The sequence below is a fragment of the Enhydra lutris genome, unplaced genomic scaffold (genome assembly GCF_002288905.1).
Source record: "Enhydra lutris kenyoni isolate GAN:26980312 unplaced genomic scaffold, ASM228890v2 scaffoldscaffold9, whole genome shotgun sequence".
NCBI classification, from domain to species: domain Eukaryota; kingdom Metazoa; phylum Chordata; class Mammalia; order Carnivora; family Mustelidae; genus Enhydra; species Enhydra lutris.
Window position 1 is genome coordinate 76,239,688 of NW_019154093.1, and position 16,074 is coordinate 76,255,761.

At 47.6% G+C, this 16,074-nt stretch overlaps 1 protein-coding gene across 1 annotated transcript in view; it reads left to right on the forward strand.

The window, feature by feature from the left end:
* The window catches only part of LOC111143049 (CTTNBP2 N-terminal like), a 50,169-nt gene extending 45,944 nt beyond the window's left edge, over nucleotides 1–4,225 (forward strand). The window contains exon 6 of the mRNA XM_022496483.1: nucleotides 57–4,225. Coding sequence (XP_022352191.1) covers nucleotides 57–1,547 — 1,491 coding nt within the window. The 3' untranslated portion in view covers nucleotides 1,548–4,225. The remainder of the gene's footprint in view (nucleotides 1–56) is intronic.
* Nucleotides 4,226–16,074: the final 11,849 nt, after the last annotated feature.

The following is a 16,074-nucleotide window of genomic DNA, read 5'->3' on the forward strand; positions in this document are numbered from 1 at the left end:
ACCGAGTTCTTTGTTGTCTTGTCCTAATCAAGCTGTCCGGTGGCCTTCTTTTCTAGTTGGAATTTGAGAAGTCCCAAGTGAAAAAGTTTGAGAAGGAGCAGAAGAAGCTGTCCAGTCAGCTGGAGGAGGAGCGCTCCCGCCACAAGCAGCTCTCATCCATGCTGGTGCTCGAGTGCAAGAAAGCCACCAGCAAGGCGGCCGAGGAGGGCCAGAAGGCGGGCGAGCTGAGCCTGAAACTGGAGAAGGAGAAGAGCCGGGTGAGTAAACTGGAGGAAGAGCTGGCGGCTGAGAGGAAGCGAGGCTTGCAGACGGAGGCCCAGGTGGAGAAGCAGCTGTCCGAGTTCGACATCGAGCGAGAGCAACTGCGAGCAAAACTGAACCGAGAAGAGAACCGCACCAGAACCCTGAAGGAAGAGATGGAGAGTTTGAAGAAGATAGTGCAGGATCTGGAGGCTTCTCACCAGCACAGCAGCCCTCCTGAGCAAGCGAAGAAGCCGGTGACCATGTCTAAAGGCACGGTGACCGAGCCTCCTGTGCTGGTGTCTGTGTTCTGCCAAACCGAAAGTCCGCAGGCAGAAAGAACCCAGGGGAGCAGCGCAGCCAAGGGGACAGCCACTGGGCTACCTGGTCCTGCCACTCCTACTTACGCGTATGCAAAAGCCAATGGCCATTTTGAGCCGGAGATGCAGACTGCCCGGGAGCCAGGGGCAGGCAGCAGCATAGAAAACCAAGTGCCTCCACGAGAGAGATCTGTGGGGTCTCTGGGGTCGGCCCAAGAGAAAGCAGTGGAGAATGGCGGGTGTCCTGTGGGAATCGAGACTCCTGGCCCAGCACCTGGTCACCTCCCGTCCAGTGGGGGCTCACTGTCTCCCAGCAGCACGGCCTCCTCCTCCCTCACGTCCTCTCCTTGCTCCTCCCCAGTGCTAACTAAGCGCCTGCTGGGGTCGTCAGCCAGCAGCCCCGGCTACCAGTCATCCTACCAAGTAGGGATCAACCAGCGGTTCCATGCAGCCCGGCACAAATTTCAGTCTCAAGCAGATCAGGACCAACAGGCCAGTGGTGTGCAGAGCCCCCCATCCAGGGACCTGTCTCCCACCCTCATAGATAACTCTGCAGCCAAGCAGCTGGCCCGCAACACCGTCACTCAGGTGCTCTCCAGATTCACCAGCCAGCAAGGGCCGATCAAGCCTGTCTCCCCCAATAGCTCTCCCTTTGGCACAGACTATCGGAATCTGGCCAACACCGCCAGCCCAAGAGGCGACGCCAGCCATTCCCCGACTCCAGGGAAAGTGTCCAGTCCGCTGAGCCCTCTGTCTCCAGGGATTAAGTCCCCCACCATCCCCAGAGCTGAGAGAGGAAACCCTCCACCCATCCCGCCCAAAAAACCTGGCCTCACCCCTTCTCCATCCACTACCACTCCACTGACCAAAACTCATTCCCAGGCCTCCTCTTTGGCCACCACAGAAGACCTAGCCGTCAGCTGCTCTTCCCCGGCTGTCGTAGCTAATGGCAAGGACGTGGAGATACTCCTGCCCACCAGCAGCTAGTCCCTCTCAGGAGTCTCCACGGCTGACATTCCACCAGATTTCGTCCAAGAGCTCAGAGTCCAACCGTTGAGTCAGATCATGTTATTTATTTTGATAGTAGCTGGAACCATCTGTAGAGTCCATTTAGTGTTTTTCGCCTTTTTGTATTTTTTTTTAAGTAGAAACTGAGTCCTTCAGATTTTTATGCCTCCCACCTTTGTACTAAAGCTAGAAGGGCACCTCAAAGACGTCTCAAGCTGAGCAGTCACCATCTCATTGTGATGGAGAAGGCTAACTGAGGACCAGCTGGTGATTTGCTGTCTATTTGGGGACTGGAATCACTCAACACTCACGGTGAATTATGCAGAAGTGGTTTGCGCAGATTTTTATTCCAGATGTACATGTTTCAAAAGTGCCTGAAATAAGACTGCCACATGAATGTGATTCTGCAGCGAAAACACAGAGTGGATCATTTAATTACAGAAAATGAGATCCTCCGTGAATCCTGAATGTTAAAAACCAACACTGCTTTTAATCCTCTTTTACTGTTTTTCATATAAGCTTTGTGTTCAGAAACCAGGCTGCATCAGTAGAACGGGAATTGGAAAAAGGTGGATGTGACCTCGCCACCAAGCCAAGCTTTCTAGAGCCCTTGAGAATCCCTCCTGAGCAGGAAGCAGCTGGGGTGCTGATTTTTCTCATACTTCTGAAAAATTAAGTCACTTGCAGTGTCCTGCGGCAGTTCTTGAATAGAATGAAATCACCTCTCCATTCAAAAAATGTCTTCAGGCATCTACTGTTGTGTAAGGAACTTCTGATTCCGATTACTATTACTTGAATAGGAAATGGTTACTTGTTCTGTATAAAAAAAAAAAAAGGTTTGCAACAGAATGAGATCTTTATTATGTAATCAAAGAGCAATAATTTAAAATTCATTGTCTTTGTAATATTATGTCAGAATTATACAGGTTTTACCAAATTGTTACACTTACTCTCGGAGCTGCCAGCACTTGGTGTCTGTATCTGTGGAACCAAATTAACTTTTCCCTAAATGGAAGTATACATAGATCTGTATAGCTACACAGCCTTTTACGTGTCTGACATACACACACTTAAACACATAAATATTAGTGTGATTATATCTTTGGAGTTTGCAATATAGCATAAAGGGCGAGTAGAAATGCACATTAAGATTACCTAACAGAGCAACTCGATGTGCCTGGGACCCAATCGGTCAAAGGAGGAATCTTGTCCACAGGGATGGGGGGGGGACAGCGTGGGAGGGAGTTCCAGATGAAGTCAGGTCTTCAGCACCCTAAAACACCAGAGCCAAACTGACCCGTAGCACAGAACTCACCTGGCCATATGAAAAGAGTGAAACAGGTCACTCGATCAAGTGCTGTAAGTCAGCTGGGGCGGGAGAAGCTGTAGCTAACGGAACTGCCCGAGCCCCCTCTGAAAGGCAAGAGCCAGCTGCTTGTTGCCATGCAACAGTGCTAGACCAGGGTTACCAGCTCCTCAAATTTTTGTGAAATCCAAATTTTCAGAGAAACAGTCTCACTTTTAAATATCAAAACAGACTCAAACACAATTTGAAACTGCTGGTTAAACACTTCTGCAGCTGGGTTTAGCTCACAGGCTGCCAAGTTGCAACCTCTTTCATTCTAGAAACTTCTGTCATTGCCATCATTGTGAGTTTGTGAGGACAGACACCTCCCCTCTTTCCAGTGTGTAGTCTAGTACAGCTGACAGTGGCCATAGAATATAATGACGATCTCCGCCCCCCAAACAGGACTGCAGCCCAGCTCGGACAAGGCGGTTATAGGACTTTGTGGCCACAGTGATGGAGAGGCCTTGGTGTCCTCGCATACTTTCTCCCTAGCCAACATCTACCCAGCAGCCCTGCTCTCCTGCTGTAATTTAAGTCTATTTCCTCTTAATCCAATATGAATTGATGGGGGACCGGCCAGTGATGGAAATCAATGTATAAATCACAATTGGTGTCTCCAGGGCTTACGGTTTGATTAAGGCCAATACATCAAAAATTAAAATGCTCCTTGTGCCCCAGAGTGTCTACCAAGTGATGAACGGGGTATCTTTTAAGCTGCCCAAAGCAATCATGCGTTAAACTTCATTCCCACGCACGGCCAAATAAAGTGATAAAATAGCTGAACTTCCTGAACAGGAGAGGGGCTACAGTCCCAGAGTGTTATTACCTCTCTTGCTTTAAATGGTAATCTTAAAAGTTGCATTGTGCTCTTCCTTTGTTTCGGCATAGATATATATATAGAGAGAGATACTATAAGGAGGTTTATTTCTTAGGAAGTGCACTGAATAATGTATTTCTTTTACAGTGTAATATGGGGGTGGGGAAATGTAAAAGAAATGTGTATTTTTGCTAGTTGCCTATCTTCTAAGATAAATAAGCACAATACTGCAATGGATCCAGTAATCCAGCTAGGTCTTAGAGATTAGTATTTACGTTTGCTGTAGATCGTGTGTGTGTGCTAAGTAAAAGTTCCATGACTCACAATTTTGGTACTAACCCACGTTGTGGACGCTAGATGACTAGTCAGCAGATGCTAATGGATGTGCCGCGCATACCACAAGCATTAACTCGTTGTTCTCGTTTGTAAAGCCAAGTGTACCATGCAGAAGTCTTCATCCATTTTTATAGCAGACTACATTAAAACAAGTTAAATCATACTCTCTGGGGAAATCTAGTCTTGTTTGTACAAAGTGAAGGATGTTGCACAACTGGGCCTGTTTTGTCAGGGAAGGAGCAGGTGGTGTGGAGGGAGCGCGTGCCTGGGGCTTTCGAAAACCAAGCGAAGTCCGTGACCCGTTCAGGTTAGACTCCAAAAGGGGCCAGGCTCTTGGTTTTCTTGAGAACCTTGGAGCTGCAAGAAGGCTTTGCGATGATCCAGCCTATAATTTTTAAGCCCTGGAGGGGTTTAAAGGGGTTCTGGACCTTCTGAGAATCTAAGACTACATCCCCCGAAAAATGGATATACTGACAGGCAGAATGTGGTTGATGGCTTCCCAAGATCCAAAGACCTTGAAGCCATCCATGATTCATGTACTCGAGCTAAAGAATGCCTGATCTTGCCCTGCCCACGCGTTTTACAAGTGACTAATGTATCCCTTATCTCCTAGTCCAGTGCTGTGGCGCTACCCTGCTGTAGGCAGACAGAAGCACCTGAAAAATCCTTTGATGTACAAAAGACCTGGAGACAGTGTGGATGTTTACATATGTTAAGTTTCCACTATTTAAGGCAATTAATGATCATTTCAACAAACCCTGGGTATATCTGTTTTCCTGTAAGAGCCTCGCTGTCAGCCGTGCTGCCTTGTCTTCCCAGTGAGGGTCCCTCGTGCCTGGCGTGGAGTCTCTGCGCCCAGAGTGTCCCTCCCTCCCACGGATAGTCCCGCAGGTCTCTTTGCCTCCAGACCATGTCACCGCCCTTCCTACCCTCTTGGATGTGGCCTCTTCTGGAGAATGTTCTACCAGTCTGGGTCGTTTTCTGGGTCATTTCTACTGCTGTGGGGGTGATCTAGGTATGTCTGTGGGCCAAAGAGCCTAGGATCCTTCTGCTCTGCCATCTTCCCGGAAGGAGCAATACTGCCTTGTCAATTAATTTATAAAGTGCTCTTCTGATGCTTGGTCCTCCCAACAGAACTTCAAATGTCTTGAAATGCTGGCTTCAAAATAGTATCTGTTCTCAAGATCATGAGTCCGAAGTAGGTAATGAGCACAGTTCCACGGGAGTCATTTTAATTTCATTGCTGTAAAACCAGATGAGGAAACTTGAGAGCACCCAGCTGCTAGGGTACCAATGGCCAGTTCATTGGTAAAAGCAGAGGAGGAGAAAGGAGACCACAGTGGTTCTCAAACTTTCCTGTAACCTGGGAACCCTTCCAAAATACGGCCTCCTGAGGACTGGGCCTACGGTCGGCTGATGCAGGTAGGTGAAGGCTCACATTTTGAAAGACAGCGCCTCACAGCCCTTACCTTGTTCTTTCTCAAGAACTTGGTCTTCGCCTCTGACCTGCGGAGATGTCTCAGACTCTTGAAGCCGGTTTGCCGGAACGTCAATGATAGACAACTGAATGGGAAAAGCACTATGGTAGCACACAGGGCTCTTGGTGGGCAGGAAAAAGTTCCTAGAAAGGAGCAAATGTCTTTTCTCCTCCTTCCAAAGCATTCTTCCCCTGGGGGTTCTGCAGTATCTCCCTGTGTTTGCATTATGTCTCAGCTGGCTTGTCCTAGTCTTCAGCTGTGGTCAGAGACAGCCGCACCGGAAATCCCCAAGAACGCAGTGCTGTTTCAGGGAGACTGACAGACACCCGTGTGAAGTGCTCTCTGTGAGGGCTTGGGCTGGTGGAAGGAGCTCCCAGGGCACAGCACTCTGCTAAACATTCCCCAACAACTTGTAGGGAAGACCCAGGAAAAGGCAAATAGAGAAAGGACTGTCTTGCGAAAATACTGCATTCCCCTTAAGTGTTCCCTCCTACCCTCAAAATCTCCATAAGCAAAAGAGAAAAATGAACATCAAGCTTTGAAAAGAGGCAGACAAGTCCTGGGACACTCGTGAGTGGCTTACTGCCTTGGAGGGGAATAAAAGCAGCTTCTTGTCTTCTCGTAGTGTGACTGTGCTGCCGTTAGATTGGCAAGCATAGGGTGTTGTGTGGCTCTCCTTAGCGACTGGGAAGTGGAAATGGGAAATTCCTGGGAAGTGTTGCAACAAGACTGGCCTTATCCCTAGGGAGTCAGTCACCTACTTAATTTGACAGGAGTCCAACGGACTAACTCCACATGGTAGATAGTCGGGTCCCTTCAGAAATGAAGGATTTAGGGGCATGTCAGGGGCTGAGTCAATTAGGCATCTGCCTTTGGCTCAGATCATGATCTCAGGGTCCTGAGATCAAGAGCCACGTTGGCAGGGGAGGGGGTGTTCCCTGCTCAGTAGGGAGTCTGCTTCTCCCTCTCTCTGCCCCTCCCTCCACTCATGCTCTCTCTCTCTCTCAAACAAACAAAATCTCAAGAAAACAAAAGGTTTTATTTTGCTAGCTGCTGGAAGTGCTGACAGTAACAACCCAAAGCTACCCACCACTTCTAGGAATTGCCTGAACTGAAAGTAATTAACTTGACCAAGATCACCTCTCCTTCAAGGGGCGGTTCATGTCCAAAGACTGATTGGTATGCAGTATAAAGACCTGGCCCTGGGGTGCCTGGGTGGCTCAGTTGGTTAGGCATCTGCCTTCAGCTCAGGTCATGATGTCAGGGTCCTGGGATGGAGCCCCACATCCTGCTGTCAGCTCAGCGGGGAGCCTGTTTCTCCCTCTCCCTCTGCTCCTCACCCTCCACACCCCCATCCCTGCTCCTGCTCCTGCTCGCTCGCGCTCGCTCTCGCTCTCTCTCTCTCAAATAAATTTTTTAAAAACCTGGCCTCCTGTCCCAAATCAAGAGAACTCTGAAGGGTCATGCCCTGCTTCAAAACCCCTGTAGGGTTGGCTGAGCCGTCTGTTGGGACGGCTTCCTCCGTTTTTCCTCCCCTCTGTCCCTTCCTATGGATGCCAAGGGTACACCCCTGGTTAGTCTCTTGATTCCCAGTCTCCATCTCACACTCTGTTCCTTTGGGTCATGATTAAGTCCTCCCAAGGAGAGCAGGCACATTTTCTGAGTATTTGTTTGGTGCCAGGGTATCCTCCATGTTATTTAATTCAAGCAACACAACTACTAAATGAAGCAGTGAATCCTTCTTGCCCCACGAGGTAGTGAAGGCCGCCTGAAGCCCGGTAAGTTGCCTGCAGTCCTGCAGCAGAGCAGGGCTGTAAGCTGGTGGCACAGCTGGGATTCAAACCTTCACCCGTTTGGACTTCAAATCCACTCTCCTTCCACAGGCCACACGACAGCCAGAACAGCAATGATACGTTTGAGGAGTTAAGAGCATTAGCGTGTCGTCCATCAAACATCTAAGTAGAATCCACTAGTTAGCTACCCTGCTTCTGGGACTCCCAGCAGGAACGGGATACCGAAGGCCTGAGGGTTTTGGTGAGAAAAAAGGAGAAAGATGATTTGCCTACACACACGGAGTCCTCAACTGCTGCAGCTAGCAGAAAGCTCAGATACCCTGGATTCTGGCTCTGACCTATTACTGATCAGGAGAATGAGGTCCAGCAAGGTCAGGGGACTTGCCCAAATTGACGTGTCTCATTGATGGCAGAGCCCAGACTGCCTTCTCAGCCTTGCACTGACTGCTCCTCCCTGAGCTGACCTGGATCCAAGAAATCCTAGCCCAGCCCCAACGGCTCCTTCTGGCGCTCCTTCCTCCTCTCACCTGCTTCTCTACAATGTCTGGGCTTTGATCTTGTTCACCTGGGCTGCCCCATACCCCCAGCTTTGTCCTCTGCCCATTGTCCTCCGGCTGCCTGCCACACTTGTTGCCACAAAAATCCTGTCCTCGTGTCCCTGGACCCGTTTGACAGCTGAAGTAAGGCGACGAGTGGGGAAGCTGGGAGAGCTTCTGTTCCCAGGCATTGCCTCCCTCTGTCTAGCATCAGCTCTGGGAAACTCTTACGCATTGGGCATGCCTTCCTTGCTCCTCAGGTGTGGAAAAGAGGCCGCGGAAGCTGTGAGCATATCTCCCCCCTGTACTTGTGAGTGTGACCTGCCCATGGAGGGAGGACAGCTGAATGCTGAGAGAGAGGGAGACCCTCTTCCTCCGGTCCTCCTTCCCCACCTGAACTCCAGACACAAAGCTCTCCCAGGAAGGGCCTCTGGCATTCCCAAAAGACTTGCCCATCTCGCTTCTGTGCAGTACCCACTCTCCCGCTCCCCCGGAGCACCTAACCCCAAGCAAAGCCTTCCAGGACCCGTGGGGCCTCAGAGCAGACACGCTGTCCTCAGGGTAGCAGGGTGGTTTAGAGCAGTGACCACAGCATACAGGCCCCTTCTTCAGCCCTAGCGTGTTTTCCTTCCCCTGCGTCTTGGTGAGTCAGCACCATGGGGACACACACAAGGCTCCTATTCAGGGCTCATTTTCCTTCTGCTCTCACTCAGATCTTGGCATCTGCCTCTCTCTCTTTCTATGTGGGCCTTATTCTCGCCATGGGAAAGCTCTGCTCCCTGCCCTGTACCACTGCGCAGTGCCTGGGCTGCTCCCCGAGCTGCACACGCCCACATTCCTTGTCCTCACCTTCCACGAGTTCGAGCTCCGGCAGTCCCAGCTGGATACAAACGTAAAGGCCTTAAAGGCCGCAGAACAAAACAAATGTCAAACTGTTAAATCCTCCATCGCATATTTTCCATGGGTGTTTGTTGCTGCTGGCTCTGTGCAGGCCCTGAACTATGTTACCTACCTACCTACCTACACACACACACACACACACACACACACACACACACACACACACACACAGGCCTGTCGGCCATCTAGTCACCATGTGTTTATTAAGAACCGACATGAGTTGGTTTGACACGATCAAGCCTCATGCTAAGGGCCGGAATTTACACTCTGTCGGGGTGCAGGCCCTGAGCTATGTTACCTACCTACACACACACACACACACACACACACACACACGGAATTTACACTCTGTCGGGAGAACAAGTCTCGCACATGTGACGGGCGCTGGGAAGGACCCAGCAGGTGCCCCCAAGTGGGTAAGAAGTTCAGCAGAGCAGGGAAATCGGTGGGGCTAGAGGCACCGTACTTCACCACGCAGAAGGGAGAAGGATGCGGGTTTGTGATGATCGCGGGGTGTGCACACTGTACGCAGCACGTTGCACACGGCGATGTAAAAGCTAGTTCAGACAAGGGCATTGTCATTCCCTGTGTGGCTTTTGGCAAGTCCCTGAACCTCTGCTAGCCTCCTGGTCCGCATCAAAAAAATGAACCGCAGCCCCGCGCTGAGGACTTCGCGAGAATTCGCTGTAATGACGCGGGCAAGCGCTCGGCCCCCGGTGAGTACCCTGCCGAGGCCTCGCGGCGGGTGCGGGTAGAGTTGGCGAGTCTCTGGGGGGGCTCCCCCGCCGGGCGGCTCAGGGCCGCCAGCAGCCCCGCCCTCGGTCGGAAAGCTGAGTCTCTGGCGCCCCCTGGCGTTTGAGTCGCTGTGCTGCTCCGGGCCGGGGCTTGCGGTCAGGAAGGGACCCGCTGCAGAGCGGCGGGCACCAGCAGGGGTGCGTCCCTCTGGGGACCCATTATCAGCCGCCTCCCGGCTGCGGAAGGTCTCAGCACGCGGCCGCAGACCCCGCGTGCCGCACGGGTGGCGGCCCGAACTAGTGACAGGGGAGAGAAGAACGGAAGCTGCCTCCGCAGGCCGGTTGAGAGCCTTAAAAGCCAGTCCAAGACGGCACCCTCCATAGGGCACGCGTAAGCCCTCAGCACCCCATAGCTGGTAGCATTCTGTAACTTCGCGAACACTGACCCGTAATACTATTTTAAAAAGGGGGCACCTGGGTGGCTCAGTGGGTTAAGACTCTGCCTTCCACTCAGGTCATGATCCCAGGGTCCTGGGATAGAGGCCCGCATGGGGCTCTCTGCTCAGCGGGGAGCCTGCTTCCCCCCCACCGCCCCCCCCACCCCGCTCCCCCTCTCTGCCTGCCTCTCTGCCTACTTGTGATTTGTCTGTCAAATAAATAAGTAAAATCTTTAAAACAAAAACAAAAAACAGGAAGACGTGGCTGTGACAGAACAGTGAATTCCCCAGGGAGTCTGCAGTGGTCACACAGAGGCAGTGACCATGCGCGGGTCTTCAAGGAGGGGGAGATGCTCTCAAGAGAAGAAGGGGATGATGGACATCCCAAGGAAAAATAACAATGTTTGGGATGGACTAAGTTACCCGTGGGTGTGGTGACAAGCTTGGGGTGGAAGTGGATCTGCCGAAGAATAGAAGAGGAAAGGGCAGGGTCTGCCCAAGGAAGGAATTTGGACTCTGGTCTGCTGAGCCACAGGGAGCCTGAACTGAGGCACCAGGAGCAGAAACAGTTATACCATGAAGCTAATGAAGTTTCAGTTTCCCAACCCTGGGGAGCCCAGGGAATGTGCTCACATGGTCATATGTCATCACAAAATTTGCACGAGGAAGATAACTGCAATCAGTTAAGACTGCTGTCTCTCTGGGCATCTGGGTGGCTAAGTTGCTTAAGTGCCCCCTTGGGCTCTAGTCATAATCCTTGGGTCCTGGGATAGAGCCCCATATCAGCCTCCCTGCTCGGCTGTGAGTCTTTCTTCCTCTACCTCTGCCCTGCCCCCTGCTTGTGCACTCTCTTGTTCTCTCTCCCTGTCTCTGTCAAATAAATAAATAAAATCTTAAAAAAAAAAAAAAAAGATTGCTGTCTCTCTCCATTCTGACTTTTCCTACATCGTATTTTCCCCCATGTGGGGTGACCTTGGAATAGTGGCCACAAACATTTTTGGAATTCAGTGAAAGGGGACTATTTTTGAGTGAAATATATTTATGTGGTTTGCAGTCACTTCCATGTATAGTTTTTGCTAGCTATCCCGGTGTAAGAATGGCTTCCAGGAATGCTCCCATTCCTCATCACACTACCTCACTTTGCATGATGTGAAGAAGTAGCACCGAAGGTTGTACGGCTGATCTACGAAAAACCCACAGCGAATATCATTCTCAATGGGGAAAAACTGAGAGGTCTTCCCCTAACGTCAGGAACACGGCAGGGATGTCCACTATCACCACTGCTATTCAACATAGTACTAGAAGTCCTAGCCTCAGCAATCAGACAACAGAAAGAAATAAAAGGCATCTGAATTGGCAAAGAAGTCAAACTGTCACTCTTCACAGATGATATGACACTTAATGTGGAAAACCCAAAAGACTCCACTCCAAATCCGCTAGAGCTCATACAGGAATTCAGTAGAGTGTCAGGATAGAAAATCAATGCACAGAAATCAGTTGCATTTCTACACCAACAGCAAGACAGAAGAAAGAGAAATTAAGGAGTCAATCCCACTTACAATTGCACCCAAAACCATAAGATACCTAGGAATAAACCTAACCAAAGAGGCAAAGAATCTGTACTCAGAAAACTATCATAAAGAACTCATGAAAGAAATTGAGGAAGACACAAGGGGTGGATTTGAGGAAGACACAAGGGGTGGATTTTTCAGCAGAAACCTTGCAGACTAAAGAAGAGTGGGATGATATGATATGGTCAAAATACTAAAAGAACAAAACAGCCAACCAAGAGTACTTTAGCCAGCAAAGCTGTCATTCAGAGACAAAAGAGATAAGACTTTCCTAAACAGACAAAAGCTGAGGGAATTTATTATGACTAGATTGGCCTTACAAGAAACAATAAAGGGAGCTTTTTAAGCTGAAATGAAAGAATGTTAATTAGTAACACAAAAAAACGTGAAAGTATAAAACTGACTGGTAAAACTAAGTATATAGTCAAGTTCAAAATAGTCTGTTGTAATGGTGGCATATAAATCAATTAACTCTAGTATAAAGGTTAAAAGACATAGTATTAAAAATAACTATAGGGGCGCCTGGGTGACTCAGTGGGCTGGGGCCTCTGCCTTCGGCTCAGGTCATGATCCTGGGGTCCTGGGATCAAGCCCCGCATCAGGCTCTCTGCTCAGCGGGGAGCCTGCTTCCTCCTCTCTCTCTGCCTGCTTCTCTGCCTACTTGTGATCTCTGTCTGTCAAATAAATAAATAAAATCTTTAAAAAATTAATAACTACAACTATATAAATTTTTAAATGGATACATAAAAAGATGTAAATCGTGACATTGAAAACATAAAATGAGGGGGGAATAAAAGAGTAGAATTTTTCTAGGGCACCTGTGTGGCTCAGTTGGTCAAGCATCCAAGATCAGGTCATGATCAGGTCTTGATTTCAGAGTCGTGAGACTGAGCCCTGTGTCGGGCTCTACGTCAGCGTGGAGTCTGCTTGGGATTCCGTCTCTGCCCCTCCCTCTGTACCATCCCATGTGCTCTCTCTCTCAAATAAGTAAATGAATTTTCTTTAAAGGAGAATTTTTCTATGTGAACAAAGTTAAGTTATCAGTTTAAAATAGACTGTTATATGTTTTATGTAAGGCTCACAGTAATAAAGCAAAACCTATAGTAGACACATAAAACATAAAGCGTATACCACTGTAATTATCAAATCACAAAGGAAGACATCAAGAGAGGATGAAATAAAGGCCAGAAACAATGAACAAGATGGCAATAATAAGTCCCTACCCATTGATAATTACTCTAAGTTACTCTAAATCAATTTAATTAATTAATTGATTGATTAAAATTATTTTAAATGTAAATTGGAAATGGACTAAATACTCAAATCAAAAGACAGAGTGGCTGGATGTAAAACAACAACAGCAACAACAACAAAAACCCAAGACCCAACTATGTGCTGCCTTCAAGAGAATTATTTCAGCTTTAAGGACATACATTGGCAGCAAGTAAAAGGACGGACTAAGATATTCTATGCAAATGGAAACAGAGGTCAGGGATGACTATGCTTTTATCAGAAAAAATGGACTTTAAGTGAAAAGCTGTAACAAGAGACAAAGAAGGTCATTATATAATGATAAAGGTATCAATTCATCAAAAGGATATAACAATTATATATGCACCCAACATCAAAGCGTCTTAAACATATTGGGACACAAGGGAGGCTCAGTCAGCTAAGTGTCTGCCTTCAGCTCAGGTCATGATCTCAGGGTCCTGGGATCAAGCCCCACATCAGCCTCCCTGATCAGCGATGAGTCGAGGAGTGGAGGAGTCGGCTTCTCTTTCTGTCTTTGCCCTGCCCCCACTCATGCGAGTGCTCACTCTCCTCTCTCTCTCTCTCCCTCCCTCTCTCAAATAAGTTTTTTTTTAAGATTTTATTTATTTATTTGACAGAGAGTGATCACAAGTAGGCAGTGAGGTAGGCAGAGGGAGAGGGGGAAGCAGGCTCCCCGCTGAGCAGAGAGCCCGATGCGGGGCTGGATCCCAGGACCCTGAGATCATGACCTGAGTGGAAGTCAAATGCTTAACCTGCTGAGCCACCCAGGCGCCCCTCAAATAAATTAAAAAAAAAAAAAAGAAGTGTCTAAATACATTAAGCAAATATCAACAGATCTGAAAGCAGAAATAGACAGCAATGCAATATTGGAAGATGAATTCAGTGCCCCACTTATGACAGTGAATGGATCATCCAGACAGAAAATTGATCAGGAAATATAGGATTTGAAGTACAATTTAGGCCAAGCGGATCTAACAGATACATACATAGCATCCCATCCAACAGCAGCAGAATGCCCGTTCTTCTCAAGTGCACAAAGAACACTGTCCAGGATAAATCATGTGTTAGATCACAGAACAAGTCTTAACAAATTTAAGGTTGAATCTTACCAAGGATCTTTGCAGACCACAGTGGTACAGAGCAAGAAGAAAACTGGAAAATTCACAGATATGTGGCAATTGTGGCAATTAAACAACAGTCTCCTGATCAATCAACAGATCAAAGAAGAAATCAAAAGGGAAATCAAAAAATACTATGAGACAAAAGAAAGTTGAAATGCAACATACCGATATAGTATATTCAGCAAAAGCAGTTTGAAGAGCAAAGTTTATCACAATAATTGCCTACATTAAGAAAAAAAAGAAAGATCTCAAATAAACAACCTAACTTTATACCTGAAGGAACTAGAAGAAGAAGAAAAAGAGAAAACTAAGCACAAGGTTAGCAGAAATAAATGAAATACACATTACAAACACAACAGAAGAGGTCAGCAAAACTTTTTTTTTTTTTTTAAGATAAACAAAGTTGACCAATCTTTAGCTAGCCTAATGGAAAAAGAAAAAGACTCAAATAAGTAAAATTAGAAATAAAAGAGGAGACATTACAGGGGATACCACAGAAACACAAGGGATCAGAAGAGATAATTGTGAACAATTACATACCAGGAAATTGGATAGCCTATAAACAATGGATATATGCTTAGAAACACACATCCCACCAAGACTGAATCATGAAGAAACAGAATGTCTGAATAGATCTGTAACTAATAAGGAGGTTGAATCAGCAATCAAAAATCTCCCAACAGGGGTGCCTGGGTGGTTCAGTGGGTTAAAGCCTCTGCCTTCCGCTCAGGTCATGATCCCAGGGTTCTGGGATCAAGCCCCATGCGGGGCTCTCTGCTTAGCGGGGATCCTGCTTCCTCTCTCTCTGCCTGCCTCTCTGCCTACTTGTGATCTCTGTCTGTCAAATAAATAAAATCTTTAAAAACCAAAAAAAGTCTCCCAACAAAAAAAAGCCGAGGACAAGACAGCTTCACTACTGAATTCAACCACTTAAGGAATTAATGCCAGTCCTTCTCAACTCTTCAAAAAAAACTGATGAGGAAGAAACACCTTCCAAATTCATTTTACAAGGTTACTATTATCCTGATACCAAAGCCAGGCAAGGACACTACCAAAAAAAAAAATTTAAAAAAGGAAATTATGGGCCAATATTCCTGATGAATATAGATGCAAAAATCCTCAACAAAATATTAGCAATCTGAATTCAACAGCACAATAAAAGGATCATATAGGGGGCACCTGGGCGGTTCAGTCCATTAAGTGTCTGCCTTCCAATGAGGTGATGATCCCAGGGTCCTGGGTTTGAGCTGGGTAGCAGTTTCCCTGCTCAGCGGGGAGTCTGCTGTGCTCAGTGTCTCTCTCTCTCAAATAAATAAATAAAACCTTTAAAAAAAAAAAAAGGATAATATACCATGGCCAAGTAGAATTTATCCCTGGGTTGTAAGGATGATTCAACGGGTATCTGTCAATCTCATGATGACAGGGGGGTTATGGGGAGGAAAACCACAGAGGTAAAGTGTCCTGTTCATCACATCATATCCAGGGTACATATCATCAACATGACTTATGATTGTTGATGTTGACTTTGATAAGCTGACTGACTTTGATAAGCTGACTGCACTCTTAAGTAACTCCCCGCCTTGTCCACTCTCCCCTTTTCTGTTCTGTACTCTTGTAAGGAAGTCACAACCTGGAGCCCACACTTAAGAAGTAGCTACATAAATTATTTGGGCTTCAGCATGGGAGATTCGCCCCCCCACTCTTTGTATTTATTTACTCATTTATTCATGTCAGTACAGATACATGCATATTTATTTATACTTTGGGTTATAATCCAAAACTATTCTGTGGCTCCCGTTGTCCAGCTTTGGCCACTGGAATCACCCTCGGCTGATTCCTGTGTTCCTCGTAATATTTTCTTAATATTTTATTTATTTATTTGAGGGGAGGGGAGACCACACAAGCAGGGGAGGGGCAGAGGGAGAGGAACAAGCAGACACCCTGCTGAGCAGGGAGCCCCAGGAGCAGGAAGCGAGTGGTGGGACCTTGGGATGATGACCCTAGCTGAAGGCAGACGCTTAACCGACTGAGCCACCCAGGCGCCCCTCCTTGTAATTTTTCACATGGATGGCTATAACGCTCATAAATAAAAGGACTTTGGGATCCTTGATAAGTTTCAGTGTAAAGGCGATCTGAAACCAAAAAGTTTGAGAACTGGAGCTC